General features: G+C 46.1%; 6 protein-coding genes and 1 long non-coding RNA gene across 8 annotated transcripts in view; 4 read left to right on the top strand and 3 right to left on the bottom strand.

Moving 5' to 3' along the window:
- The first annotated feature begins 1,208 nt into the window (after window positions 1-1,208).
- On the top strand, window positions 1,209-9,300 carry tonsl (tonsoku-like, DNA repair protein). Its single transcript, XM_057011889.1, has 28 exons — window positions 1,209-1,490; window positions 1,592-1,687; window positions 1,982-2,124; window positions 2,197-2,380; window positions 2,473-2,602; window positions 2,679-2,850; window positions 2,948-3,062; window positions 3,154-3,305; window positions 3,678-3,830; window positions 3,908-4,033; window positions 4,105-4,300; window positions 4,377-4,432; window positions 4,509-4,598; window positions 4,700-4,772; window positions 4,864-5,027; window positions 5,138-5,261; window positions 5,337-5,572; window positions 5,710-6,190; window positions 6,272-6,462; window positions 6,930-7,018; window positions 7,127-7,283; window positions 7,363-7,441; window positions 7,527-7,831; window positions 7,913-8,084; window positions 8,175-8,350; window positions 8,467-8,540; window positions 8,616-8,749; window positions 8,881-9,300. Exons 1-28 carry the CDS (start codon window positions 1,466-1,468, stop codon window positions 9,072-9,074), a joined length of 4,287 nt encoding a protein of 1,428 aa, XP_056867869.1. The 5' UTR covers window positions 1,209-1,465; the 3' UTR covers window positions 9,075-9,300.
- Window positions 9,144-15,189, top strand: LOC130513030 (uncharacterized). The gene is made up of 19 exons (XM_057011570.1): window positions 9,144-9,167; window positions 9,905-9,993; window positions 10,102-10,258; window positions 10,338-10,416; window positions 10,502-10,806; window positions 10,888-11,059; window positions 11,150-11,325; window positions 11,442-11,515; window positions 11,591-11,724; window positions 11,856-12,088; window positions 12,853-12,968; window positions 13,084-13,240; window positions 13,320-13,398; window positions 13,484-13,788; window positions 13,870-14,041; window positions 14,137-14,312; window positions 14,429-14,502; window positions 14,578-14,711; window positions 14,843-15,189. Exons 1-19 carry the CDS (start codon window positions 9,144-9,146, stop codon window positions 15,034-15,036), a joined length of 2,850 nt encoding a protein of 949 aa, XP_056867550.1. The 3' UTR covers window positions 15,037-15,189.
- LOC130513029 (tonsoku-like protein) lies at window positions 15,106-18,176 on the top strand. Its single transcript, XM_057011569.1, has 10 exons — window positions 15,106-15,129; window positions 15,836-15,951; window positions 16,067-16,223; window positions 16,303-16,381; window positions 16,467-16,771; window positions 16,853-17,024; window positions 17,115-17,290; window positions 17,407-17,480; window positions 17,556-17,689; window positions 17,821-18,176. Exons 1-10 carry the CDS (start codon window positions 15,106-15,108, stop codon window positions 18,012-18,014), a joined length of 1,431 nt encoding a protein of 476 aa, XP_056867549.1. The 3' UTR covers window positions 18,015-18,176.
- Window positions 18,177-18,408: 232 nt separating this feature from the next.
- Window positions 18,409-19,542, top strand: LOC130513238 (uncharacterized). Its single transcript, XR_008946652.1, has 2 exons — window positions 18,409-18,930; window positions 19,039-19,542. It is a non-coding gene; the product is annotated as an uncharacterized LOC130513238 (long non-coding RNA).
- Window positions 19,543-20,449: 907 nt separating this feature from the next.
- LOC130513229 (antimicrobial peptide NK-lysin-like) lies at window positions 20,450-21,728 on the bottom strand. Its single transcript, XM_057011931.1, has 5 exons — window positions 21,595-21,728; window positions 21,436-21,521; window positions 21,172-21,249; window positions 20,930-21,084; window positions 20,450-20,670 (listed from the first exon to the last, which is right to left on the bottom strand). The coding sequence occupies exons 1-5, from the start codon at window positions 21,641-21,643 to the stop codon at window positions 20,601-20,603; spliced, it is 438 nt and encodes a 145-aa protein (XP_056867911.1). The 5' UTR covers window positions 21,644-21,728; the 3' UTR covers window positions 20,450-20,600.
- A 318-nt stretch (window positions 21,729-22,046) lies between these two features.
- LOC130513232 (antimicrobial peptide NK-lysin-like) lies at window positions 22,047-23,365 on the bottom strand. The gene is made up of 4 exons (XM_057011933.1): window positions 23,151-23,365; window positions 22,979-23,079; window positions 22,767-22,859; window positions 22,047-22,678 (listed from the first exon to the last, which is right to left on the bottom strand). The coding sequence occupies exons 1-4, from the start codon at window positions 23,191-23,193 to the stop codon at window positions 22,496-22,498; spliced, it is 420 nt and encodes a 139-aa protein (XP_056867913.1). The 5' UTR covers window positions 23,194-23,365; the 3' UTR covers window positions 22,047-22,495.
- Window positions 23,366-25,333: 1,968 nt separating this feature from the next.
- The window catches only part of stac (SH3 and cysteine rich domain), a 15,142-nt gene continuing 14,493 nt past the window's right edge, over window positions 25,334-25,982 (bottom strand). For both annotated transcript variants that reach the window (XM_057011916.1, XM_057011915.1), the window contains one exon: window positions 25,334-25,982. This exon is cut by the window's right edge and continues 283 nt beyond it. The gene's annotated coding sequence lies outside the window, so the exon portion shown is untranslated.

Raw genomic sequence — 25,982 nt, 5'->3', positions numbered from 1 at the left:
TAATCTTTGGGATTGTTTGTATGTTTTTTTAAATTATTTTTCTCCTGTTAAACCTAATCGTGCTGACTAGGAGAAAGAAAGAGCTAATAAGCTAGGAAACGGCAATAATAAGACTGACCTGGGTGTAGAATATGTGTTAATAAACACACAAAATCTTTTAAGATCCATTGTTTTTGATTTATGGGGGGGGGGGGGGGGGGGGGTAAGAGGTGCAGATGATGGAATCTAATTATATTTTAAAGTTTCCATTTGTAGGAGTGTACTGTCACACTAACATGCAGTTCAGTCTGACTTCAAGATTTCTCTGGTCCATCTGCACTTGAACATCTGAGGAAAACCTCCAAAGGAACTTAGAATGTGGAGACATGATGTAATAGGATCTAAGGTTTTTGATGTTGGGAGGCATGGGCCTTCACAGACTGGACCTGCTCCAGCTCTCTATTCATGCTTTTAGTTTGTAAAAAAAAAACCTCAGAACTCCATTGCCAGTGATTAATTCAAATTTGTAATATTGAATATTGAATGTATCTGCATATTTTACAGATGTAATATGCTACTGATTGCTGTATTGCAGCATTCCAACTTCAATGTTAAGTGTTTTTCTTCCAACTGATGAGACAGTAAATTATGATGCAGATTAGATGCTGAAGTGTCTTTAATATCCGTCTTTTGATATAAAATACAGTAAAAATGATTTCCTGTTGTTACATTCTGTTCTGCACAAGACTAGGTGATTAGATTTAAGCATGACCACTGGACATTGGTAGGCTGACTATGTCTGGATAATTGTGGATTATTTAACTGGAAACCAGTTGACATTGAAATCAGTTATATTTTAATATTCAATCCACTAACTTCATGTTCAGATTAGTAGATTATTTTACTAATAAAAATCAAGATCTCTATTTCATTCTTTATTTATTTAGTTCAGCCAGGGATTTTCTTTTAACATTTTTAATTAAACCCGTAATTTTGGACTGCCAGGCTTACAGCCAACGCCATAACTTGGCTGCATACGGTCAGAAGAAAAGTCTTCACACAATTTCGTTGTTTTAAAGCAACATGAATTTAACATTTTTAAATTGATGGCTAATTTGAATAGGCGATCTTTACAGTCAGCCCAGAACCGAGGTAGAACAATAACTGCAACTCTTGCCTGACAGACAAATATAGAGGGCGCAATTACCTCGGTAAGGTCAGGCTATTGGTCTGCGTCACCGTCTGGCGCGACTTTGCAAAGTTGACAGAGGAACTACGAGAGATGTGCTGACTCTCAATAAACAATTAAACGCGATCGGATCGATACTGATGGTTTGGCGAAGGGCCGACTCAGTGAAATGAAGTGAGACACCATTTTAGTTCGCTTGGTGTGCTTCCAGTCGTTGTAGTCGTTGTCCAGCGCGCTGCCGCGTCGTTCTCCCCCAGCTGAAGCGTCGCGTTAGCCGCTGGCTAGCACCGAGCTATCATGAGCTCTACGCGGGAAATCAAACGTAAGTATTGATACAGGAACACCATTTTAAAGGTCGTTCGGCGTTGGTTCTGTTGCATATGTGGTTTCTGTGCATGCCTTCGTGACGTGATCGGCCCGCAGAGCTCCAGAAAGCAAAGAGCAAGGCGCAGAACTGCAGCAACTTGAAGGAGGAGGCCAACATCTGCAACCAGCTGGGAGAGCTCTTCTCCAAAAGTGGTAAGTGTCTCATGTCGATTGTTTTCATTATTATTTATCTTGGCAATAAGCACAGCGGTCGCAAATTGGCAGGAATAACTCATAAAGGTGACGTATCTGCATTTGAAATGTTACACACTAAGGGGAAATTTGCGTGCATGTACCTGATATAAATTCAGAACCAAAGTAATATTATTCTTGAGCCTTTTGGAACCAGCAGAACTCTGCACTTGCACTATGCACCAATCCAGGTATTATATGATAATCATAATGAGGATAATATTTTAAGCCTGGTGTGCTTCCTGTGTTTACCAGGTGATTATGAGGCTGCTATTTCAGAGCACAGACAAGAGTTGGTGCTCTCCGAGGCGCTCAACGATGTCATTGGCCGCGCTGTGGCTAATCGCAAGATCGGCGAGTGCTACGCCGAGATGGGCAACTTTAAGGCTGCTTTGAAAGTCAGTTGAAGTAATTGGGAATACAAACATTTTTATTAGGTGTGTGGCTTAGAGGTGTTTCTTCCTCTTCAGCACCAGCGCTGTCACCTTGACCTCGCTCGCTCTGTCAGAGACCACGCTGAGGAGCAAAGGGCCCTCGCCACTATTGGTCGGACCTACCTGTTCCGTTATGAGTCGGACCAATCCAGGAGCAGTTTGGAGCAAGCCGAGGATGCCTTCAGGAAGAGTCTGGCCATTGTGGACGACTGCCTAGAAGGTCAGATTAATTGTTACCTCAGTGGCTGTGTAACTTTATAATGTTTGTGACTTACACATGGACATGGGTCATTTTTCCTTTTGTAAACACAGCGACTATGTCGGTGCGAGAAATCAGTGAGATGAAGGCTCGTCTGTTTTTAAATCTCGGCTTGGTCTGTGACCATCTTGGGGAGCCCAAACGCTGCAGCGAGTTCATCCGACGGAGCGTCTTTATTGCTGAGTAAGGAGGTTTGGCGCGTTCCTGAAGGCAGCAGGCTTTCAGAAAGTCAATGGTGATTTCTCCCTTCCTTTGAAAGGAAGAGTCAGCTGCTGGAGGATCTCTTCCGTGCAAACTTTAACCTGGGCAACATCTTCTACCGGAACGGTCAGAAGTCCAATGCCGTGCGTTGCCTGGAACAGGCCAAAGAGTGTGCGAGGAAGATGAAGGACAAGTTTGGTGAGAGCGAGTGCTTCCATTGCATTGGCAAGGTAAGCCATCGCCCTCTAAACCTCTGAGCCAAAAGTGCTTTACGATCAGTTTGTTTTATTTTGTTGCTTCATGTGCCTACGTGTTGTGCGTCTGCAGGTTCAGCTGTCTCTGGGGGACTTTGTCGCAGCGAGACGTTCTCTGAAAAAGGCTCTATTGTTGGGTTCTCAGCAGACTGTGGACAGGCAGTCAGTGAAAAAAGCCTTCAAATATGGTAAACTAGTTCTCTTTGTCTAGAGTCAAATATTTCAATTAGGTTTACTTAATATTTGTATTAATTTTACACTTGACTGTTGGTTTTTTAGCGGATCGTGGCTGTAAATTAGAAGAAGAGTTTGGGGATGATCAGGCCACAGGGCTCAGCTCCCATCAGGCCGTGGGGCTGGCAGAGCAGCTCGGGGATCTTTACTGTAAAGTCGGCTGCTACAGCAAAGCTCTGGATGCATATCAGGCTCAGGTAAGGCCTAGTCTATACATGCACATTCAAAAAAAAAACATGGACAATGTGCTGACAAATGACCTGCGTTGTCCCTGTGTCAGAACATAAAAGACCCGTCTTTAATTCCTGCTGTACTTTCCTCCATGTTCTTGTCCAGACACATTTGTAATATAAATGGCAGTTGTCCTGACCCGAAACTAATCATGTTTTTGATCTCTGCCAACCCAGATATGGTAATCCCACTGCGATGTGACCACCCCCCCCCCCAAAAAAAACAAAAAACAAAACATCCTGACATCACTATTCGCAACATCCAATTTCTGCGCGTCCGTGCAGCCAAATGTCTTTTGTGCGCTCAGTTTGCTGGACTTGATTGTGTGTGTGCTGCAGCTGAAGGGAGCTGAGGCTTTGGGAAAGCCGGCCAGGGAGCTGGCTGTCATTCACGTTTCCTTGGCCGCCACCTACACGGACCTGATGCAGCACAGCAGAGCAGTGGATCACTACAAACGGGAGCTGGCATTACGACAGGGCAGCCCCGCTGAGGTAATGTTACCCAGCATCGCACGCGCTATTTATGCGACAATGCGTCGTCAAGTCTGACGGGCTGTCGGTTGTATCAGGAGTGCAGCACCTGGCTGAACGTGGCGGCAGCTCAGGAGGAGGGCGGCTTTCCCTTTGAGGATGTCCACAGCAGCTTCAGTAAAGCCTCAAACTGTGCTCAGAAGTCCGGACAGGCCCGGCTGCAGGTGTGTGTCGGTGAAAGACGACCGCGCTCGGTGAAACGGCCCAGGCTCTGATCCAAATTTCCCTCATGCAGAAACGCGCGCTGAGGAACTGGCTGGCGTTCCAGAGACGACGTGGTCCGAGTGTGTCTGGAGACACGGAGGCCAAACTGCAGGAGCTGTGCGCCGCGGAGGGCTGGAACCCAGATGGGAGTGACGGCGAGGACGATGAAGAGGAGATGGACAACAGTGAACCGCTGGACGACAGCGATGTCATCCTCTCGGAATCTGGTATATTATATTCGGCCACTCCGCTATCAAGAATGCAATTTTGGCTTCATTTTGTGTTTCCCTACATGGTTTCTAGACGATGATTTGGAGGGTTATGATAAGATGGTGACAGGACGGAGGAAGACGGGGAGGGTGAGTCATTTGTTAGTCTTCCCTTGGAATCTTTCCTTTGACAACGTCCATCATTTATGGCCTTTTCTTACTTTAGTGGAACAAAAGGAACGAGAAGGGCGAGACGTCTCTGCATCGAGCGTGTATCGATGGAAACCTGAAGCAGGTCCAGTACCTGGTAGAGCAGGTGAGCTAACCACGATTGTGTTAGTCACGTTCAGGCCGTTTCTGTTTTATTACTTTATTTTAAGAAAATGATGGGAATTGTTTTAATGATGTCTCTGTCAGGGTCATCCTGTAAACCCCAGAGATTACTGTGGCTGGACTCCTCTTCATGAGGCCAGCAACCATGGTCACTATGGTAACCGACTACTTCCACTCTTCCTCGCTTTAAAAGCTGGCGTCATAGGATATGAATAAATATGGCATTGTTTTATTGCATCGTCCTCCAGATATAGTAGCTGTTCTGCTGGATCACGGCGCCAACATCAATGATACCGGCGGTCCCTTGTGTGAGGGAGTGACCCCCCTCCACGATGCCCTCTCTTGTGGAAATTTTAAAGTTGCCCAAATCTTAGTGGAACGCGGCGCTTCCGTCACCCTGCGTAACTCCAAGGTGCGTGTTACACCTCTTTCCCACCATGATTATTTAATTCCATAAAAACGCGGGATGAACAATTGCTTCCTACCTGAAGAAACAAATAACTGTTTTATTTTCAATCCCAGGGCTACACTGCCTTAGACACTCTTCATCAGTGGCAGCGAACGTACAGGAGAGAGCTGGACCAGGAGGCCAGACAGGCCTGCATCACCACAGAGAGTCTGCTGAGGAAGGCTCTCGCCGGGGGAGGTGAGGCTGTTGCAGCATCACGCTACTTTAGCCTCAGTTTGCTCTTGAGCCTGTATTTTCATATCTTTGTCACAGTGTCTGCTGCCCCGGCTCCAGTTACGCCGTTTGACGCACTGCAGGACAGTCAGCTGTTTGACGCTGAGAACTCTGAGCCGCTGTCGGCCTCTGGAGGGGACGGAACGTCGAGCCAAGCCAGGCTGCAGAATATGTCGGAGGTAGTTCCAGCACCTGCCAGTCCCAAACGGTGGCAGAACAATGGCTCCACGCAGCGGCACAGACCGAGAGGAACAGAGAGCGCTGTCCTGTATGGGGTAAAAAAAAAGATCGATAAGTTGTTGAATTCAATTTTTTTTCAAATGATTCAGTTTTCTTTAGTCTTTGAATCATCCTCTAACTCTAGTAGGTGTAAAAACAAAGATTATTTAGGTGTTTTTTTTTAATCTTGTAGGACAGCAGTTCCTCTGATTCAAGTGACTCTGGCCGCTCGGTCAGTCCTCTCCGCCCTGTGCGGCCGAGAAAAAGTTTCTCCGCAACCAGTCAGAAGGAGTTGCCTCCAAACGCGGACGCCAGCTCTGCCCCCAGCTCAGTTCGAGAAAATACCAGGGAGCCTTCTGTGGCTTCGGTCTTTGCAAGAGAGGAGTACCAAAGTGCCATCCGAAGCTTGGGAAGCGCCAAAACTCGACTTCAGGGTCCGACACAGCCTCAGTTCTCCAGCACGCCCTCTTTGTCATCCAACAACACCTCAGCCCTGGTGCCCGAGGACGAGTACGTGGCTGACGACTGGCTGGAGGATGATTTGGAAGAAATCCAGCCAAAGAAAAAGAGGAGGATCCGTATGGACCAGAATGAAATGAGAGGGGAGGACCTTGTTTCATCTTCAGCAGCAAGGAGTCAAAACAGGAGCATCCACTCAGACTTTGTCCCCAGAGGTAATCAGGCTTCTATTTGAGTTCTTCATTATGCCAATACGTCCAACGTCTTAGTGTACTTACGCTCTCTGTGTACTGCAGGTACTTCTTTGTCCAGCAGGGGTCTCTCTGTGCAAAAGAACAACTCTGTGAAGCCTCACCAAGTCAAAATGACTCAGATACCGGGAATGGTTCGACTCGGAAGGCGTGAAGTCAGCAGACCACAAAGCCCCATCTTTACAGAGGTGGACGTCATGAGACCGAACGCAACTTCACCACAAATACGTGCTCAAGTGAGAAATTCAACCTCAGATGTTTCAGATCTCAGGCCTCCTGACACAGCATTATATAGAATATATAAGACAATCTGAAAACTTCCCATTGATTCTATCTGTCATAGTTCTGTCACATTTCTTGATACGTGCTCAATGAAGCTGCTCGAAAACGAGAAATGATCCTGAGTCCATTTTAATGCCCTGTATCCACCAATTGTAGATTTTTTTTTTTATCACAATTTAATTTTAGCATTTTTCTCCAGTTAAATATAGCTGAAGCAGTATTTTTAAACACATTTTCAGTTTGCAACTGAGCTGATCACAGATTAGAATCCTAACCAACTTGACTCAACGTTTGTAGACAGTGTTGAGTGAAGAAAGTAACGCACCCCACCGTGATGCTGTTTTATTCTAATCTGCACATATATTGTATTACTCTCCTCCAGCTGTTTCACTAGTACGTGCATTTATCTCATATCTGTCAGCCTCCCGCCGTGCCTTCGTGTCTTGCTCCGCCAATCAGAGTGAGGGTCAGAGTTCAGGAAGATGTGTTCCTCATTCCTGTTCCTCAAAGGTTGGTTGTTGCCTCTTTTATTAATCTGAATAATGTGTTCGATAAGCTACTGCTTGTGCCTTTTAGTCCTTTTCTTATCAGTGAATGTGTCTTCATTTTTCGCCCCAGTGAGGCCGACTCGTGCACGGTGTCCTGGCTGTGCGAACAGGCATCTCAGCGTTACTACCAGAAGTGTGGCCTCCTGCCTCGCCTCTCCCTCCAGAAAGAGGGCGCTCTGCTCTCCCCGCAAGACCTTCTGCTCACTGTCCTGCACACCAATGAAGAGGTGAGTACGGTGCTCCGCACCCCTGCCGTTGTTTGTTATTTACCAGGAGAGAATTACAGTGACGTTTCCATGTTTTTAGGTTCTGGCTGAAGTTTGTTCCTGGGATCTTCCTCCTCTCCCTGAACGCTACAAGAAAGCCTGTCAAAGCCTGGCAGTGGGTGAGAACCAAACACACGCAGAACTTCAAACAGCCGCACTATTAGAGCTTGTGCAGGGACGCATCACCTCTTTATCTCCCTGCAGATGAAAACAAGCAGGTGACCCGGCTCTGTGAGGTCCACGGAAGCTCCTCTGTGTCTGCGTGTGGGCTCAGCCTGGGCCCCTCCTCCCTCAGGCCGCTCCTCCGCGCCCTGAAACTTCAATCCAGCCTCACCGAGCTGCGTCTTTCAGGCAACCGGCTTGACGACGAGCTTCTGCCCGAGTTGGTCTCCACGACCGTCACCATGCCCCGTCTGCAGGTGCTGGACATTTCAGCCTGTTGCATTACAGCAGAAGGGCTGGAGAAGGCCGTCGGCGCATTACAGGGACAGAGCCAATCGGCGTTTCCGGTAAAAAGCTCAGCTGGGAACCAGTTTTCAAACGTAATCCAACGTTGGTCACATGAAATCTCGTCCTCCTTTTCCCTCCAGTGTTTGGAGGAGCTCAACCTCAGCATGAACCCGCTGGGCGACGGAGTGTCCGAGGCCCTGTCCTGCCTGCTGTCGGGCTGCCCGGTGCTGGTGAAGCTGTCGCTGCAGGCCTGTCAACTCACCGCTCGATTCCTTCAGCAGCATCGCTTGCTGCTCGCCAGCGCCCTGGCAGGTGACTGTCTGCATTGCTGAGCCTCTAACCTTCATGAAATGTATCGATCACGTTGAAAACAGGATCACGAACCACTGTTTGATTTTTCAGGCAGAGGTCTCCTCAGATCAGTGTCTTTGTCCCATAATGCTCTGGGCTCCACTGGCTTCGAGCTCGTCTTGAAGACTCTGCCCCTACACAGTCTCACACACCTTGACCTGTCAGCAGTGTGCCAGGGTTTTGTGGATTTCCTGCCATTGCAACACCTCACCTCTGCACTCTCACAGGTTTACACGCCAATGTTCCGTTTGAGTCTGAGGTTTAACATATCTAGCGTTGAACATGTTTATGAGGTTTAACGTGTTTGTATTTTAGTAGAGACTAAGAATCTGTCTTTCAACAGGACAAGTGTTCCCTAACCCACCTGAGCCTGGCAGCTAACGGGCTGACAGATGCTAATGTTGCCACCTTGGCCAGGTATGTGTGTGTCTGCGTACCTGCTTTGATACATACTGGGAACTCTGGGCGTAATCTAGTCCATTTCTTCTTTAGGTGCCTTCCATCTTGTCCAACTTTGGTGAGCTTGAACATATCAGGAAATCCTCAAGTTACATCAGCAGGACTTCAGAACATTCTGACGCACCTCAAGGAAGCATCTCGACCTTTGACCCTTCTAAACCTTGAAGGTACAGACACACTTATAGAGGAAAGACAGTTTTTTACTACAGGAAGTGTGATCGTAATGTGAACGCAGTAGCAGGTAAATGCAGGGCTTGCAAGCCAGACTGTGGGTGCTGATGAGCCGTTTGTGTCACAGGATGTCAGGTGTCCGGCCCCTGGGACACTGGAGCTCTGGATGGTTTATCAGAGCTGGTCCAGGATCTGCGCCTTTGCTCTCAGGCGCTCAACAAACTGGACCGGCAGGCTTTAAAGCAGAGCTGGAACGGCAGCACGCATAACATCGTCGATCAAAACAGCAAATGGCTGTTGTCTGCCGCAGCCCCCTCCTGAGGGGGAGAATTCTGACTCACAACACACTGTGGGGGGTCAGACGTTTCAAAATGTTTCCATTAGCTCTACATGTCTGATTATGATGTCTTGAAGGTGATGCTTCCAATGTACCCTGTGTATATAGACTATCTGTCCTTTATCTGTAAACCCTAATTTATGTGTTTGTATCATGGTGCAGTATTTTTTTTTGATTTGCTCCATTAAAAAATGATTAAAGTGACTAGAATTCTGTCTTCTGTTGTTTTACCAACGGGTGCATGGAGATAATATATATTTTATAATGGAATGGTTAGACTCGGAAGGTGTGAAGTCAGCAGGCCACAAAGCCCCATCTTTACAGAGGTCATGAGACCAAACGCAACTTGTGAGAAATTCAACCTCAGATGTTTCAGATCTCAGGCCTCCTGACACAGCATTATATAGAATATATAAGACAATCTGAAAACTTCCCATTGATTCTATCTGTCATAGTTCTGTCACATTTCTTGATACGTGCTCAACGAAGCTGCTCGAAAACGAGAAATGATCCTGAGTCCATTTTAATGCCCTGTATCCACCAATTGTAGATTTTTTTTTTATCACAATTTAATTTTAGCATTTTTCTCCAGTTAAATATAGCTGAAGCAGTATTTTTAAACGCATTTTCAGTTTGCAACTGAGCTGATCACAGATTAGAATCCTAACCAACTTGACTCAACGTTTGTAGACAGTGTTGAGTGAAGAAAGTAACGCACCCCACCGTGATGCTGTTTTATTCTAATCTGCACATATATTGTATTACTCTCCTCCAGCTGTTTCACTAGTACGTGCATTTATCTCATATCTGTCAGCCTCCCGCCGTGCCTTTGTGTCTTGCTCCGCCAATCAGAGTGAGGGTCAGAGTTCAGGAAGATGTGTTCCTCATTCCTGTTCCTCAAAGGTTGGTTGTTGCCTCTTTTATTAATCTGAATAATGTGTTCGATAAGCTACTGCTTGTGCCTTTTAGTCCTTTTCTTATCAGTGAATGTGTCTTCATTTTTCGCCCCAGTGAGGCCGACTCGTGCACGGTGTCCTGGCTGTGCGAACAGGCATCTCAGCGTTACTACCAGAAGTGTGGCCTCCTGCCTCGCCTCTCCCTCCAGAAAGAGGGCGCTCTGCTCTCCCCGCAAGACCTTCTGCTCACTGTCCTGCACACCAATGAAGAGGTGAGTACGGTGCTCCGCACCCCTGCCGTTGTTTGTTATTTACCAGGAGAGAATTACAGTGACGTTTCCATGTTTTTAGGTTCTGGCTGAAGTTTGTTCCTGGGATCTTCCTCCTCTCCCCGAACGCTACAAGAAAGCCTGTCAAAGCCTGGCAGTGGGTGAGAACCAAACACACGCAGAACTTCAAACAGCCGCACTATTAGAGCTTGTGCAGGGACGCATCACCTCTTTATCTCCCTGCAGATGAAAACAAGCAGGTGACCCGGCTCTGTGAGGTCCACGGAAGCTCCTCTGTGTCTGCGTGTGGGCTCAGCCTGGGCCCCTCCTCCCTCAGGCCGCTCCTCCGCGCCCTGAAACTTCAATCCAGCCTCACCGAGCTGCGTCTTTCAGGCAACCGGCTTGACGACGAGCTTCTGCCCGAGTTGGTCTCCACGACCGTCACCATGCCCCGTCTGCAGGTGCTGGACATTTCAGCCTGTTGCATTACAGCAGAAGGGCTGGAGAAGGCCGTCGGCGCATTACAGGGACAGAGCCAATCGGCGTTTCCGGTAAAAAGCTCAGCTGGGAACCAGTTTTCAAACGTAATCCAACGTTGGTCACATGAAATCTCGTCCTCCTTTTCCCTCCAGTGTTTGGAGGAGCTCAACCTCAGCATGAACCCGCTGGGCGACGGAGTGTCCGAGGCCCTGTCCTGCCTGCTGTCGGGCTGCCCGGTGCTGGTGAAGCTGTCGCTGCAGGCCTGTCAACTCACCGCTCGATTCCTTCAGCAGCATCGCTTGCTGCTCGCCAGCGCCCTGGCAGGTGACTGTCTGCATTGCTGAGCCTCTAACCTTCATGAAATGTATCGATCACGTTGAAAACAGGATCACGAACCACTGTTTGATTTTTCAGGCAGAGGTCTCCTCAGATCAGTGTCTTTGTCCCATAATGCTCTGGGCTCCACTGGCTTCGAGCTCGTCTTGAAGACTCTGCCCCTACACAGTCTCACACACCTTGACCTGTCAGCAGTGTGCCAGGGTTTTGTGGATTTCCTGCCATTGCAACACCTCACCTCTGCACTCTCACAGGTTTACACGCCAATGTTCCGTTTGAGTCTGAGGTTTAACATATCTAGCGTTGAACATGTTTATGAGGTTTAACGTGTTTGTATTTTAGTAGAGACTAAGAATCTGTCTTTCAACAGGACAAGTGTTCTCTAACCCACCTGAGCCTGGCAGCTAACGGGCTGACAGATGCTAATGTTGCCACCTTGGCCAGGTATGTGTGTGTCTGCGTACCTGCTTTGATACATACTGGGAACTCTGGGCGTAATCTAGTCCATTTCTTCTTTAGGTGCCTTCCATCTTGTCCAACTTTGGTGAGCTTGAACATATCAGGAAATCCTCAAGTTACATCAGCAGGACTTCAGAACATTCTGACGCACCTCAAGGAAGCATCTCGACCTTTGACCCTTCTAAACCTTGAAGGTACAGACACACTTATAGAGGAAAGACAGTTTTTTACTACAGGAAGTGTGATCGTAATGTGAACGCAGTAGCAGGTAAATGCAGGGCTTGCAAGCCAGACTGTGGGTGCTGATGAGCCGTTTGTGTCACAGGATGTCAGGTGTCCGGCCCCTGGGACACTGGAGCTCTGGATGGTTTATCAGAGCTGGTCCAGGATCTGCGCCTTTGCTCTCAGGCGCTCAACAAACTGGACCGGCAGGCTTTAAAGCAGAGCTGGAACGGCAGCACGCATAACGTCGTCGATCAAAACAGCAAATGGCTGTTGTCTGCCGCAGCCCCCCCCCTCCTGAGGGGGAGAATTCTGACTCACAACACACTGTGGTGGGTCAGACGTTTCAAAATGTTTCCATTAGCTCTACATGTCTGATTATGATGTCTTAAAGGTGATGCTTCCAATGTACCCTGTGTATATAGACTATCTGTCCTAAACCCTAATTTATGTGTTTGTATCATGGTGCAGTATTTTTTTTTGATTTGCTCCATTAAAAAATGATTAAAGTGACTAGAATTCTGTCTTCTGTTGTTTTACCAACGGGTGCATGGAGATAATATATATTTTATAATGGAATGGTTAGACTCGGAAGGCGTGAAGTCAGCAGGCCACAAAGCCCCATCTTTACAGAGGTGGACGTCATGAGACCAAACGCAACTTGTGAGAAATTCAACCTCAGATGTTTCAGATCTCAGGCCTCCTGACACAGCATTATATAGAATATATAAGACAATCTGAAAACTTCCCATTGATTCTATCTGTCATAGTTCTGTCACATTTCTTGATACGTGCTCAATGAAGCTGCTCGAAAACGAGAAATGATCCTGAGTCCATTTTAATGCCCTGTATCCACCAATTGTAGATTTTTTTTATCACAATTTAATTTTAGCATTTTTCTCCAGTTAAATATAGCTGAAGCAGTATTTTTAAACGCATTTTCAGTTTGCAACTGAGCTGATCACAGATTAGAATCCTAACCAACTTGACTCAACGTTTGTAGACAGTGTTGAGTGAAGAAAGTAACGCACCCCACTGTGATGCTGTTTTGTTCTAATCTGCACATATATTGTATTACTCTCCTCCAGCTGTTTCACTAGTACGTGCATTTATCTCATATCTGTCAGCCTCCCGCCGTGCCTTCGTGTCTTGCTCCGCCAATCAGAGTGAGGGTCAGAGTTCAGGAAGATGTGTTCCTCATTCCTGTTCCTCAAAGGTTGGTTGTTGCCTCTTTTATTAATCTGAATAGATTAAAATGTGTTCGATAAGCTACTGCTTGTGCCTTTTAGTCCTTTTCTTATCAGTGAATGTGTCTTCATTTTTCGCCCCAGTGAGGCCGACTCGTGCACGGTGTCCTGGCTGTGCGAACAGGCATCTCAGCGTTACTACCAGAAGTGTGGCCTCCTGCCTCGCCTCTCCCTCCAGAAAGAGGGCGCTCTGCTCTCCCCGCAAGACCTTCTGCTCACTGTCCTGCACACTAATGAAGAGGTGAGTACGGTGCTCCGCACCCCTGCCGTTGTTTGTTATTTACCAGGAGAGAATTACAGTGACGTTTCCATGTTTTTAGGTTCTGGCTGAAGTTTGTTCCTGGGATCTTCCTCCTCTCCCCGAACGCTACAAGAAAGCCTGTCAAAGCCTGGCAGTGGGTGAGAACCAAACACACGCAGAACTTCAAACAGCCGCACTATTAGAGCTTGTGCAGGGACGCATCACCTCTTTATCTCCCTGCAGATGAAAACAAGCAGGTGACCCGGCTCTGTGAGGTCCACGGAAGCTCCTCTGTGTCTGCGTGTGGGCTCAGCCTGGGCCCCTCCTCCCTCAGGCCGCTCCTCCGCGCCCTGAAACTTCAGTCCAGTCTCACCGAGCTGCGTCTTTCAGGCAACCGGCTTGACGACGAGCTTCTGCCCGAGTTGGTCTCCACGACCGTCACCATGCCCCGTCTGCAGGTGCTGGACATTTCAGCCTGTTGCATTACAGCAGAAGGGCTGGAGAAGGCCGTCGGCGCATTACAGGGACAGAGCCAATCGGCGTTTCCGGTAAAAAGCTCAGCTGGGAACCAGTTTTCAAACGTAATCCAACGTTGGTCACATGAAATCTCGTCCTCCTTTTCCCTCCAGTGTTTGGAGGAGCTCAACCTCAGCATGAACCCGCTGGGCGACGGAGTGTCCGAGGCCCTGTCCTGCCTGCTGTCGGGCTGCCCGGTGCTGGTGAAGCTGTCGCTGCAGGCCTGTCAACTCACCGCTCGATTCCTTCAGCAGCATCGCTTGCTGCTCGCCAGCGCCCTGGCAGGTGACTGTCTGCATTGCTGAGCCTCTAACCTTCATGAAATGTATCGATCACGTTGAAAACAGGATCACGAACCACTGTTTGATTTGACCTTTCAGGCAGAGGTCTCCTCAGATCGGTGTCTTTGTCCCATAATGCTCTGGGCTCCACTGGCTTCGAGCTCGTCTTGAAGACTCTGCCGCTACACAGTCTCACACACCTTGACCTGTCAGCAGTGTGCCAGGGTGTTGTGGATTTCCTGCCATTGCAACACCTCACCTCTGCACTCTCACAGGTTTACACGCCAATGTTCCGTTTGAGTCTGAGGTTTAACATATCTAGCGTTGAACATGTTTATGAGGTTTAACGTGTTTGTATTTTAGTAGAGACTAAGAATCTGTCTTTCAACAGGACAAGTGTTCTCTAACCCACCTGAGCCTGGCAGCTAACGGGCTGACAGATGCTAATGTTGCCACCTTGGCCAGGTATGTGTGTGTCTGCGTACCTGCTTTGATACATACTGGGAACTCTGGGCGTAATCTAGTCCATTTCTTCTTTAGGTGCCTTCCATCTTGTCCAACTTTGGTGAGCTTGAACATATCAGGAAATCCTCAAGTTACATCAGCAGGACTTCAGAACATTCTGACGCACCTCAAGGAAGCATCTCGACCTTTGACCCTTCTAAACCTTGAAGGTACAGACACACTTATAGAGGAAAGACAGTTTTTTACTACAGGAAGTGTGATCGTAATGTGAACGCAGTAGCAGGTAAATGCAGGGCTTGCAAGCCAGACTGTGGGTGCTGATGAGCCGTTTGTGTCACAGGATGTCAGGTGTCCGGCCCCTGGGACACTGGAGCTCTGGATGGTTTATCAGAGCTGGTCCAGGATCTGCGCCTTTGCTCTCAGGCGCTCAACAAACTGGACCGGCAGGCTTTAAAGCAGAGCTGGAACGGCAGCACGCATAACGTCGTCGATCAAAACAGCAAATGGCTGTTGTCTGCCGCAGCCCCCTCCTGAGGGGGAGAATTCTGACTCACAACACACTGTGGTGGGTCAGACGTTTCAAAATGTTTCCATTAGCTCTACATGTCTGATTATGATGTCTTAAAGGTGATGCTTCCAATGTACCCTGTGTATATAGACTATCTGTCCTAAACCCTAATTTATGTGTTTGTATCATGGTGCAGTATTTTTTTTTGATTTGCTCCATTAAAAAATGATTAAAGTGACTAGAATTCTGTCTTCTGTTGTTTTACCAACGGGTGCATGGAGATAATATATATTTTATAATGGAATGGTTAGACTCGGAAGGCGTGAAGTCAGCAGGCCACAAAGCCCCATCTTTACAGAGGTGGACGTCATGAGACCAAACGCAACTTGTGAGAAATTCAACCTCAGATGTTTCAGATCTCAGGCCTCCTGACACAGCATTATATAGAATATATAAGACAATCTGAAAACTTCCCATTGATTCTATCTGTCATAGTTCTGTCACATTTCTTGATACGTGCTCAATGAAGCTGCTCGAAAACGAGAAATGATCCTGACTCCATTTTAATGCCCTGTATCCACCAATTGTAGATTTTTTTTATCACAATTTAATTTTAGCATTTTTCTCCAGTTAAATATAGCTGAAGCAGTATTTTTAAACGCATTTTCAGTTTGCAACTGAGCTGATCACAGATTAGAATCCTAACCAACTTGACTCAACGTTTGTAGACAGTGTTGAGTGAAGAAAGTAACGCACCCCACCGTGATGCTGTTTTATTCTAATCTGCACATATATTGTATTACTCTCCTCCAGCTGTTTCACTAGTACGTGCATTTATCTCATATCTGTCAGCCTCCCGCCGTGCCTTCGTGTCTTGCTCCGCCAATCAGAGTGAGGGTCAGAGTTCAGGAAGATGTGTTCCTCATTCCTGTTCCTCAAAGGTTGGTTGTTGCCTCTTTTATTAATCTGAATAGATTAAAATGTGTTCGATAAGCTACTGCTTGTGCCTTTTAGTCCTTTTCTTATCAGTGAATGTGTCTTCATTTTTCGCCCCAGTGAGGCCGACTCGTGCACGGTGTCCTGGCTGTGCGAACAGGCATCTCAGCGTTACTACCAGAAGTGTGGCCTCCTGCCTCGCCTCTCCCTCCAGAAAGAGGGCGCTCTGCTCTCCCTGCAAGACCTTCTGCTCACTGTCCTGCACACCAATGAAGAGGTGAGTACGGTGCTCCGCACCCCTGCCGTTGTTTGTTATTTACCGGGAGAGAATTACAGTGACGTTTCCATGTTTTTAGGTTCTGGCTGAAGTTTGTTCCTGGGATCTTCCTCCTCTCCCCGAACGCTACAAGAAAGCCTGTCAAAGCCTGGCAGTGGGTGAGAACCAAACACACGCAGAACTTCAAACAGCCGCACTATTAGAGCTTGTGCAGGGACGCATCACCTCTTTATCTCCCTGCAGATGAAAACAAGCAGGTGACCCGGCTCTGTGAGGTCCACGGAAGCTCCTCTGTGTCTGCGTGTGGGCTCAGCCTGGGCCCCTCCTCCCTCAGGCCGCTCCTCCGCGCCCTGAAACTTCAATCCAGCCTCACCGAGCTGCGTCTTTCAGGCAACCGGCTTGACGACGAGCTTCTGCCCGAGTTGGTCTCCACGACCGTCACCATGCCCCGTCTGCAGGTGCTGGACATTTCAGCCTGTTGCATTACAGCAGAAGGGCTGGAGAAGGCCGTCGGCGCATTACAGGGACAGAGCCAATCGGCGTTTCCGGTAAAAAGCTCAGCTGGGAACCAGTTTTCAAACGTAATCCAACGTTGGTCACATGAAATCTCGTCCTCCTTTTCCCTCCAGTGTTTGGAGGAGCTCAACCTCAGCATGAACCCGCTGGGCGACGGAGTGTCCGAGGCCCTGTCCTGCCTGCTGTCGGGCTGCCCGGTGCTGGTGAAGCTGTCGCTGCAGGCCTGTCAACTCACCGCTCGATTCCTTCAGCAGCATCGCTTGCTGCTCGCCAGCGCCCTGGCAGGTGACTGTCTGCATTGCTGAGCCTCTAACCTTCATGAAATGTATCGATCACGTTGAAAACAGGATCACGAACCACTGTTTGATTTTTCAGGCAGAGGTCTCCTCAGATCAGTGTCTTTGTCCCATAATGCTCTGGGCTCCACTGGCTTCGAGCTCGTCTTGAAGACTCTGCCGCTACACAGTCTCACACACCTTGACCTGTCAGCAGTGTGCCAGGGTTTTGTGGATTTCCTGCCATTGCAACACCTCACCTCTGCACTCTCACAAGTTTACACGCCAATGTTCTGTTTGAGTCTGAGGTTTAACATATCTAGCGTTGAACACGTTTATGAGGTTTAACGTGTTTGTATTTTAGTAGAGACTAAGAATCTGTCTTTCAACAGGACAAGTGTTCTCTAACCCACCTGAGCCTGGCAGCTAACAGGCTGACAGATGCTAATGTTGCCACCTTGGCCAGGTATGTGTGTGTCTGCGTACCTGCTTTGATACATACTGGGAACTCTGGGCGTAATCTAGTCCATTTCTTCTTTAGGTGCCTTCCATCTTGTCCAACTTTGGTGAGCTTGAACATATCAGGAAATCCTCAAGTTACATCAGCAGGACTTCAGAACATTCTGACGCACCTCAAGGAAGCATCTCGACCTTTGACCCTTCTAAACCTTGAAGGTACAGACACACTTATAGAGGAAAGACAGTTTTTTACTACAGGAAGTGTGATCGTAATGTGAACGCAGTAGCAGGTAAATGCAGGGCTTGCAAGCCAGACTGTGGGTGCTGATGAGCCGTTTGTGTCACAGGATGTCAGGTGTCCGGCCCCTGGGACACTGGAGCTCTGGATGGTTTATCAGAGCTGGTCCAGGATCTGCGCCTTTGCTCTCAGGCGCTCAACAAACTGGACCGGCAGGCTTTAAAGCAGAGCTGGAACGGCAGCACGCATAATGTCGTCGATCAAAACAGCAAATGGCTGTTGTCTGCCGCAGCCCCCTCCTGAGGGGGAGAATTCTGACTCACAACACACTGTGGTGGGTCAGACGTTTCAAAATGTTTCCATTAGCTCTACATGTCTGATTATGATGTCTTAAAGGTGATGCTTCCAATGTACCCTGTGTATATAGACTATCTGTCCTAAACCCTAATTTATGTGTTTGTATCATGGTGCAGTATTTTTTTTTGATTTGCTCCATTAAAAAATGATTAAAGTGACTAGAATTCTGTCTTCTGTTGTTTTACCAACGGGTGCATGGAGATAATATATATTTTATAATGGAATGGTTAGACTCGGAAGGTGTGAAGTCAGCAGGCCACAAAGCCCCATCTTTACAGAGGTGGACGTCATGAGACCAAACGCAACTTGTGAGAAATTCAACCTCAGATGTTTCAGATCTCAGGCCTCCTGACACAGCATTATATAGAATATATAAGACAATCTGAAAACTTCCCATTGATTCTATCTGTCATAGTTCTGTCACATTTCTTGATACGTGCTCAATGAAGCTGCTCGAAAACGAGAAATGATCCTGAGTCCATTTTAATGCCCTGTATCCACCAATTGTAGATTTTTTTTTATCACAATTTAATTTTAGCATTTTTCTCCAGTTAAATATAGCTGAAGCAGTATTTTTAAACGCATTTTCAGTTTGCAACTGAGCTGATCACAGATTAGAATCCTAACCAACTTGACTCAACGTTTGTAGACAGTGTTGAGTGAAGAAAGTAACGCACCCCACTGTGATGCTGTTTTGTTCTAATCTGCACATATATTGTATTACTCTCCTCCAGCTGTTTCACTAGTACGTGCATTTATCTCATATCTGTCAGCCTCCCGCCGTGCCTTCGTGTCTTGCTCTGCCAATCAGAGTGAGGGTCAGAGTTCAGGAAGATGTGTTCCTCATTCCTGTTCCTCAAAGGTTGGTTGTTGCCTCTTTTATTAATCTGAATAATGTGTTCGATAAGCTACTGCTTGTGCCTTTTAGTCCTTTTCTTATCAGTGAATGTGTCTTCATTTTTCGCCCCAGTGAGGCCGACTCGTGCACGGTGTCCTGGCTGTGTGAACAGGCATCTCAGCGTTACTACCAGAAGTGTGGCCTCCTGCCTCGCCTCTCCCTCCAGAAAGAGGGCGCTCTGCTCTCCCTGCAAGACCTTCTGCTCACTGTCCTGCACACCAATGAAGAGGTGAGTACGGTGCTCAACAAACTGGACCGGCAGGCTTTAAAGCAGAGCTGGAACGGCAGCACGCATAACGTCGTCGATCAAAACAGCAAATGGCTGTTGTCTGCCGCAGCCCCCTCCTGAGGGGGAGAATTCTGACTCACAACACACTGTGGGGGGTCAGACGTTTCAAAATGTTTCCATTAGCTCTACATGTCTGATTATGATGTCTTAAAGGTGATGCTTCCAATGTACCCTGTGTATATAGACTATCTGTCCTTTATCTGTAAACCCTAATTTATGTGTTTGTATCATGGTGCAGTATTTTTTTATTTATTTGCTCCATTAAAAAATGATTAAAGTGACTAGAATTCTGTCTTCTGTTGTTTTACCAACGGGTGCATGGAGATAATATATATTTTATACTTTGTTTAATATGTGCTAGTTGTGGCTCATAATCCATTCTCTGCATCCTGTTGGCACAATTTCCAACAGCACGCTGTTCCTAATCCCACCGATGCTGGTCGTTATTGAACAGCTAGAGTCTGCCATAGGAAAAGCCTAAAGAAATGACATAAAGGTCCAACACTAGTCATGGTGAAAGAAGACAATCGACATGACAGCTGAGAAAGACCAGAAAAAAGTTCAATAGTTGGCAAAAATGAAAGAAATCTACTAGATGGAAGAAGAGAAGGATGCTTTGACCTTGAAGAGATCATTGTGGGACAGGAGTCCAAATTTTGGAGGAAGAAATGAAGAAAGTGTCAGAAAGAAAGGGGACTTTTATGTGCCCCCCTATACCCCCCATCCCCAAATGCTTTACCCGAATGTGGAGGAGTAGGCGAAACAGCTACTGGGTGGGTCATCATGACAGTACACATTAATGGTCGTGTCTAAATTCCTTATAACTTTACATAAATAGTCAGAACTGTTTGTACAAAAAGGTTGAATTTGATCTCAGTTGATTTAGTTGCCTCAAATGAGATTCATGTAATTTTCTCTTCCCTGTGACGTGTAGGCAAACCAGTCTGACCAATTTAAACTTTCTTGTGGTAACGACAACAGCATCCTGTCACATTAGGGGTTCTGTTTTTTTCTGTCTGAGTAGATATAAAAGCGAATCATCGTCACCAGCAAGATTGTATTTCCTAGTTATCTGACTATTTTTAGGAAATGGGAAAGATTTCCTGAGGAGAAAAACCTGCCTGGTGTGTTATGTCCAGTTGTTTTAAGCCACAGAATCAGCTCCAGTATATGAACACGCTCCACACACAAAGGTTCAATGCTCAAGATCATTTATTGTTCACTAGCAAAGTGCAAGACATGGGCACAGATTGCTAATATATATATTTTTTTAAAAGAAGAAAAAACTGGGAAAAGATCTTTCTTTTTCTTGGAAGTTGAAGACATCCTTTCCCATGTGCTCCCCTCAGGCGTACTCATTCATCTCTAACTGTGAGGAAAAACCACTCTGGAAGAGCTCCTCCAGCTCCTTTGGCCTAAAACAGTTCGAGAAAACAGGGGTGAGATAAAAGTGATGAGAGTAGAACCCCTATCCAAAACCAAACATCAAACGTTTGCCTGCACATGTGCCTGCTCATCTCTGAAATGTCAATGTTGGACCACAATTGTGAGGATATCTGTCCTCTTTTGGCTGAGGTGTGGACTGTAGCGTTACTGGAGACCCTCTCAAGTGTTTATAGGTACTTAGACGTATAAAAGTGCTCCATCATCACGAACCGAGCGCGATGAACTCACTTGCAGGCCCTGACGTTGACGCAGATGGTTCTCACGTCATCGCTGGTGGTGAGTTCTTCGATCAATACCCCCAGGTGATTTGTCACGAATTTGCGGCATAAAGACTTTAACAGGCCCATCTGGTCGCAGATGGACGTCAGCTTTGCCTTGATGGCCTGGCAAAGTGGACAAAAGAAGTCACACTGCTGCTCCTTCCAGCAGGACCCTCCACCTCTCGGCACCTTTGGTGTACAATACTTTACCTCTGAGTTGCTGCTGTTTCCGATGATTCTCTTCACTTTTTTTAAAGCCCACTTGCACGCCCAGCACACACCTGGAAGCTACAGGCAAAAGCACAAATAGGAGAAAACCCCACTATGTTTGTGCACGTATACAGTTTGACATTAACAGTGTGGATCTGAGCACTCCCTGCGTCCCTGTGTATGCACCAGGTTCGACTGGGATCTTCAATAAAGTCAAATGGTTATCTTTGTAAACAACAACTTTAAATCAATGCAAGCACGCACCCTGCCAGCTTCTATGGCAAGTTCGCCCTGGTCTTCATCGTCGTCATCAGTGCTGACCTTTAAATTTCTTGCCTGGACAGTCCAAACTAAGGAGACAAATAGTCACTTGAACTAGGATTTAGAGGGGAAGATAAAGGTTAGAGCCCCGCTGCAGCCTACCAGAACACGTCACCAGGATGCACAGAAGCAGGATCGAGGAGGTTGCCATTGCTGGAGCTCTGAGTGCCTTTCAGGTTAGTGAAGAACCTTTTATATGCAGCAGAAGCAAAGAGGTGGGTCCAAGACAGATGGAAATTCACACCACAACCACTGTGGCTGCAAAGAATGAACATGTTGAGGGGAATGTTTTCACACTTCTTCACAGAACCACTTAAGAACGTCATGTTCTAGTTACAGGAAATCACAGAGCCTCTCTGTTTAAATTCCCATCAATGTAACTCAACGTATGGACAGGAGGGTAACATTCTAGATATATAATTCATCTATTAAATCATGTCACGTTACTTTAAAGTTCCAATACTCACCCTAACATGTCATGCAGTCATGAATAAACACCTTTTGTCACATTTTGTTGGTTTCCATAACAATGATTCAAACACTGCTTTTAATGATTTGCTGTATTTATTTTAGATTTATTTTATGAAAATCACAGGGTTTTTTTTTTGCTGTAAAATCTTACATTCTAAAAGTTTCCATTAATTCTGCACATGACAAAATACACAGTCTTACGCTACGCAGGCAAACATCAGCTGTGTGCTTTAGTCCTATTGAAAAGTTAATATCCAACCATCTGATATCACTTGAAACAATGAACCCTCTAAAAGTCAAATCCTTGTGGATGCCAAATGGAATAAAGTTCCCGACAGTGCCGTCTGCAATAATCATAGAGATGAATTTCATGACATAGAATTAGCTGTTAATGTGCCACACACAGAGAGACGGTTGCGATGTTACATTTTTTAACTGAAACCAGGCTTGAAGCGACTTCCTTTCACACCTTCCAGAGCATTTTCAAACTGACACATATGCAGCGTCAGCTTTTCCCTCGAACAGACGGCCTTTATTTGTAAATGGTTCTTTTTGTCTTACATAATTTTAAGCGGACACAAATTTCCCGGGGTTGTCCGCCCTGTTCTAAAGCGGACGCCAGTTTGTCTTTGAAGCGTGAGAGGACCTTGTTACACAGAGATCTGAGAGGTCCCGTCTTATTGCAGACCCGGTTCAGCAGGTTGTCGATTTTCTCCTTTAAATGAATGCGAAGGAAATATAATGATGAACGTCAGCGGTGAAGGATTTGCAGAAAAGGTGTTGAAGTGAATGATATTCATTACCCTTGAGTGATCGTTGCCCAGGCTCTTCATCACTTTGGTCACGATCATCTTGCAAACCTTGCAGGAGCCTGGGAAGGCCTCATCCCGCAACACCTGCCAACAGTCACCTCGTGCCGTTAAGATCTCTCCCAAAGGAAGGAGGGAAGATTCTCCACCGAGGTCAAAAGTACTGGCGTGAGACTTCAGCAGAAATATGAGCGGCAGTTTCTCACCTCCCCTGAGTGGTGGTCAGTCACCTCCCTCACAACACCTGGCAACCTCATCGGAAAAGCTTCAGCATGGTGAGCAGATTTAGGGGTGGCATGAGCAAAACCTGAAAGCAACACAAAGCACGTCTCAGAAAAAGGTGTGAGCAACGGGCGTCAGAAAAGATGACTTTCTTACCGGTGGAGATGAGAAAAAGAGCCGAGACAATGGCGAGAATCATGGTTGGGCCCGTCCGTAACGTTCTTCATCAGCTCTTCTTCTGGGGCTCTTTATATTGGCGGAGATCTTCTGCTATTTGTTGTTTGTAGGCTCAGCAATTTGTCATAAGTGATACTTGGTCAGCGAATTAGCAAAGGTTTGCCCTCAGCAAAACATCCCATGCCAAACAAGGAGGGCCGACCATAGACAGATCAGCCTGGAAACCTTTGAATTTGGGGTGTGTAATAACTGTTCACAACAAGTGACTGTTGCCAAAAATGCGTCCGTGTCATGTGTGCATTATTATAATTGCAGAGTCGACACTCAGTCTTGGAACTCCAAGGTGATAAAATCAACTAAAAAACCGAATTAAACCTTTTAGAGGATATTGCTCTACAAATGTAACCCCTCAGATGTTTGCAAATATGCGTTAACATATGCATTATTATTCTGTAGAAAAGGCAGAATACCACAGCTGCAGGTCCACCATTTCCTTCCTCTATCACACTTCCCCTCACTAACACTCACTCACCCCCCCCCCCCCCCCCCCCCACACACACACACAGAGTCTTTACTCAGTCATTAGTATATAACGCAGCTTTTCTGTCTAATAAACCAGATGGAGATGGATTTAAAATGAGTCGTATTGTCCATTTCTGTGTGAAACACCCGGTTTGACCAAAATGAAAGACATGACTGCTTGGACAGTTCTGTTTCACTAAAACAGGGAACATTCTTCCTTCATAGTGCTCACAGATGTACCGATAATAAAAGAAACACAAAGTTAAAAACACAGTTTAACAACACAGTTTAAAAACAGTGTCATAGAAAAGAAAGGTGTCCTGGGATGACATGGACAGAGAAGGACAGTGTTCGGTCCACCTGACTGGCCAGATACCTGAAGCTGGTGTCCCTTTCTTGCGGCAGCACAGCCGTAGAGAAGAATCATCATCATACAGGTCAGCAAAGGTCACAAGGTCATTCTTTGACCTGAGGGGAGAAACACGTGGTTGTTTACAAGTGATGGGAGGGTCTGGTCACTCAACAGGACTGGACAGTTTGGACGAAGTTCAGCCTTGGTGAAAACAAATGCAACAGGTTTTCTTTCCCCAAATCACTGCATTAAAATCAGGGTGATTTTAATAAAAAATTCTATTGGAATGCTCTAAAGACAGTGATCTGAAGAGATTATGTAATTCTTAGCAAGCAGATTGTAGCGAGTGAGTTCTACTTAATGTGTTTAATGCAATTTTAAGCAACAACTTTCATTTGGTCGCTTAAAAAAATTCTCTAGTGTTCATTTTCTGTCAAGTCTGGTTTGATTCTCCCCCATATGTGACTTTTACAAGCTCACTGTTCATTTTGTCAGGCTGCAGGAAGTTTTGTGTAATTAAAACTTACTGTAAAGTACAATAAAATGTGCCACATTGCTGCAAAGGCCAAAAAATTAATGCACAGTGTTGGGGAAAATGGGGAAATAGAAAAGAGAATAAGAATAAAAAGCTGTGAACTGAATGTGCGAGTGTGTTGCTTCATGTGTCTTTTTTTTTGCAACCATCCAAAGTGATTAAACCTCATATCCAAAAAGTCTTTGTTTCGCTTAATCTATGGTAAAAAAAAAAAAAAAAAAAGAACTACTGAGAAGACACATTTTTAAAAAACCAAACCAAAGATGTTCGGCCAGTTATGTCAGCTGCGGTATTTTCTTCTGTGTTTTGTTTGAACATTATACCAACAAAATATATGTAATCAAAAAGTTAATATGTGGAAGTTTTTGATAAAATTGTGCATTTTAAAATAATATAAATAATACACCTTGCCATATTCGGCTGCTATGGATGTCTTCTGCCAGCAGGTGGCGCTAGCTTGCGTGTCTGAAAGGGACTTCTTGTGGCCCAAATGATGACTACGGTATCATTAAAGACACACAACAGGAAAGCAGGCAGACACATAAATAGCAAAGTGTTTGCGATTGTCTCAACTTCCGTAGATAGTCTGCGCCTACAGCGACAATTTAGAGACGCAGCTGCTTAGGAGAACTGGTGAATCTGCAGAAACCCTGCTGCCAAACTGGGATCCGTCCAGTAAACCGTTCCTGCTTACAGATATATGAGGGTTTTCTAAAGTAAATGTCATAAATCTTTACAGAGCAGACTGTCCAGTTTTGTGATAAAGAAGAAACTTTATTTTCTCATGTACAGTATGTACAATAAACTGGACATTCAGTTGGGTTTAAATGCAGAACATTCCTTCCGACCGACATCAGATCTACCACCGTGCAACACCTGGCCATTAACGCATATGTGGTCCTGACATCACGTTCACAGTAAAGGCAGCATGCAAACGCATCATATCCAGACGCCACGGTGCATTCATGGTCCCATCATACGGCACAAGCCTCTATCATTACATCACCCACGTCCTCAGTATGTGCCACGTTCACGGGTTTTATAGGAACAAAGCAATGAAAATGAGGCCGAGTAATGAATTAACAACATATTTGAAGCCTTAAAAGATAACAGATTCTGCAACATAGAGACAGTTTTCTATTCTAGAATCATCATTTTGCATCTGACGCAGTCTGATTGTTCCTCTACTGGCTGCAGCTATAGACACAGATGATTTTGGACAGATTCGAAAGGCAGATTGTCATGGTGATACTCTGGGATACCATAGAATACTGAGTACCTGCTTGGAAAGAGCAAGAAAATCAAAGACATGTAGCGTAACTGTGAAATATATGAACTGTAATAAGTGTGAGATTCGTTTTCTTTGGCTTAAACTGGAGTTTTGCCTTTAAAAAAAGGATTA

This window comes from Takifugu flavidus, chromosome 16 (assembly GCF_003711565.1).
Source record: "Takifugu flavidus isolate HTHZ2018 chromosome 16, ASM371156v2, whole genome shotgun sequence".
In the NCBI taxonomy this organism is placed as follows: Eukaryota; Metazoa; Chordata; class Actinopteri; order Tetraodontiformes; family Tetraodontidae; genus Takifugu; species Takifugu flavidus.
This window is presented reverse-complemented; position numbering and strand designations above follow the sequence as displayed.

Excerpts from the sequence above, each read along its gene's own strand:
- LOC130513232 (XM_057011933.1), bottom strand. The coding sequence starts at position 23,193 with ATGATTCTCGCCATTGTCTCGGCTCTTTTTCTCATCTCCACCG. Across the intron at positions 23,080-23,150 it reads TCTTTTTCTCATCTCCACCG|GTTTTGCTCATGCCACCCCT; the intron begins GTAAGAAAGTCA and ends TGTTGCTTTCAG. Across the intron at positions 22,860-22,978 it reads CTGACCACCACTCAGGGGAG|GTGTTGCGGGATGAGGCCTT; the intron begins GTGAGAAACTGC and ends GACTGTTGGCAG.
- LOC130513229 (XM_057011931.1), bottom strand. The coding sequence starts at position 21,643 with ATGGCAACCTCCTCGATCCTGCTTCTGTGCATCCTGGTGACGTGTTCT. Across the intron at positions 21,522-21,594 it reads CATCCTGGTGACGTGTTCTG|TTTGGACTGTCCAGGCAAGA; the intron begins GTAGGCTGCAGC and ends TTGTCTCCTTAG. Across the intron at positions 21,250-21,435 it reads TTGCCATAGAAGCTGGCAGG|CTTCCAGGTGTGTGCTGGGC; the intron begins GTGCGTGCTTGC and ends TTTTGCCTGTAG.
- LOC130513030 (XM_057011570.1), top strand. The coding sequence starts at position 9,144 with ATGTCTGATTATGATGTCTTGAAG. Across the intron at positions 11,516-11,590 it reads AATGTTGCCACCTTGGCCAG|GTGCCTTCCATCTTGTCCAA; the intron begins GTATGTGTGTGT and ends TTTCTTCTTTAG. Across the intron at positions 14,042-14,136 it reads GCTCGCCAGCGCCCTGGCAG|GCAGAGGTCTCCTCAGATCG; the intron begins GTGACTGTCTGC and ends TTGACCTTTCAG.
- tonsl (XM_057011889.1), top strand. The coding sequence starts at position 1,466 with ATGAGCTCTACGCGGGAAATCAAAC. Across the intron at positions 1,688-1,981 it reads AGAGCTCTTCTCCAAAAGTG|GTGATTATGAGGCTGCTATT; the intron begins GTAAGTGTCTCA and ends TGTGTTTACCAG. Across the intron at positions 8,750-8,880 it reads GACCCTTCTAAACCTTGAAG|GATGTCAGGTGTCCGGCCCC; the intron begins GTACAGACACAC and ends TTTGTGTCACAG.
- LOC130513029 (XM_057011569.1), top strand. The coding sequence starts at position 15,106 with ATGTCTGATTATGATGTCTTAAAG. Across the intron at positions 16,772-16,852 it reads AGAGCCAATCGGCGTTTCCG|TGTTTGGAGGAGCTCAACCT; the intron begins GTAAAAAGCTCA and ends TTTTCCCTCCAG. Across the intron at positions 17,481-17,555 it reads AATGTTGCCACCTTGGCCAG|GTGCCTTCCATCTTGTCCAA; the intron begins GTATGTGTGTGT and ends TTTCTTCTTTAG.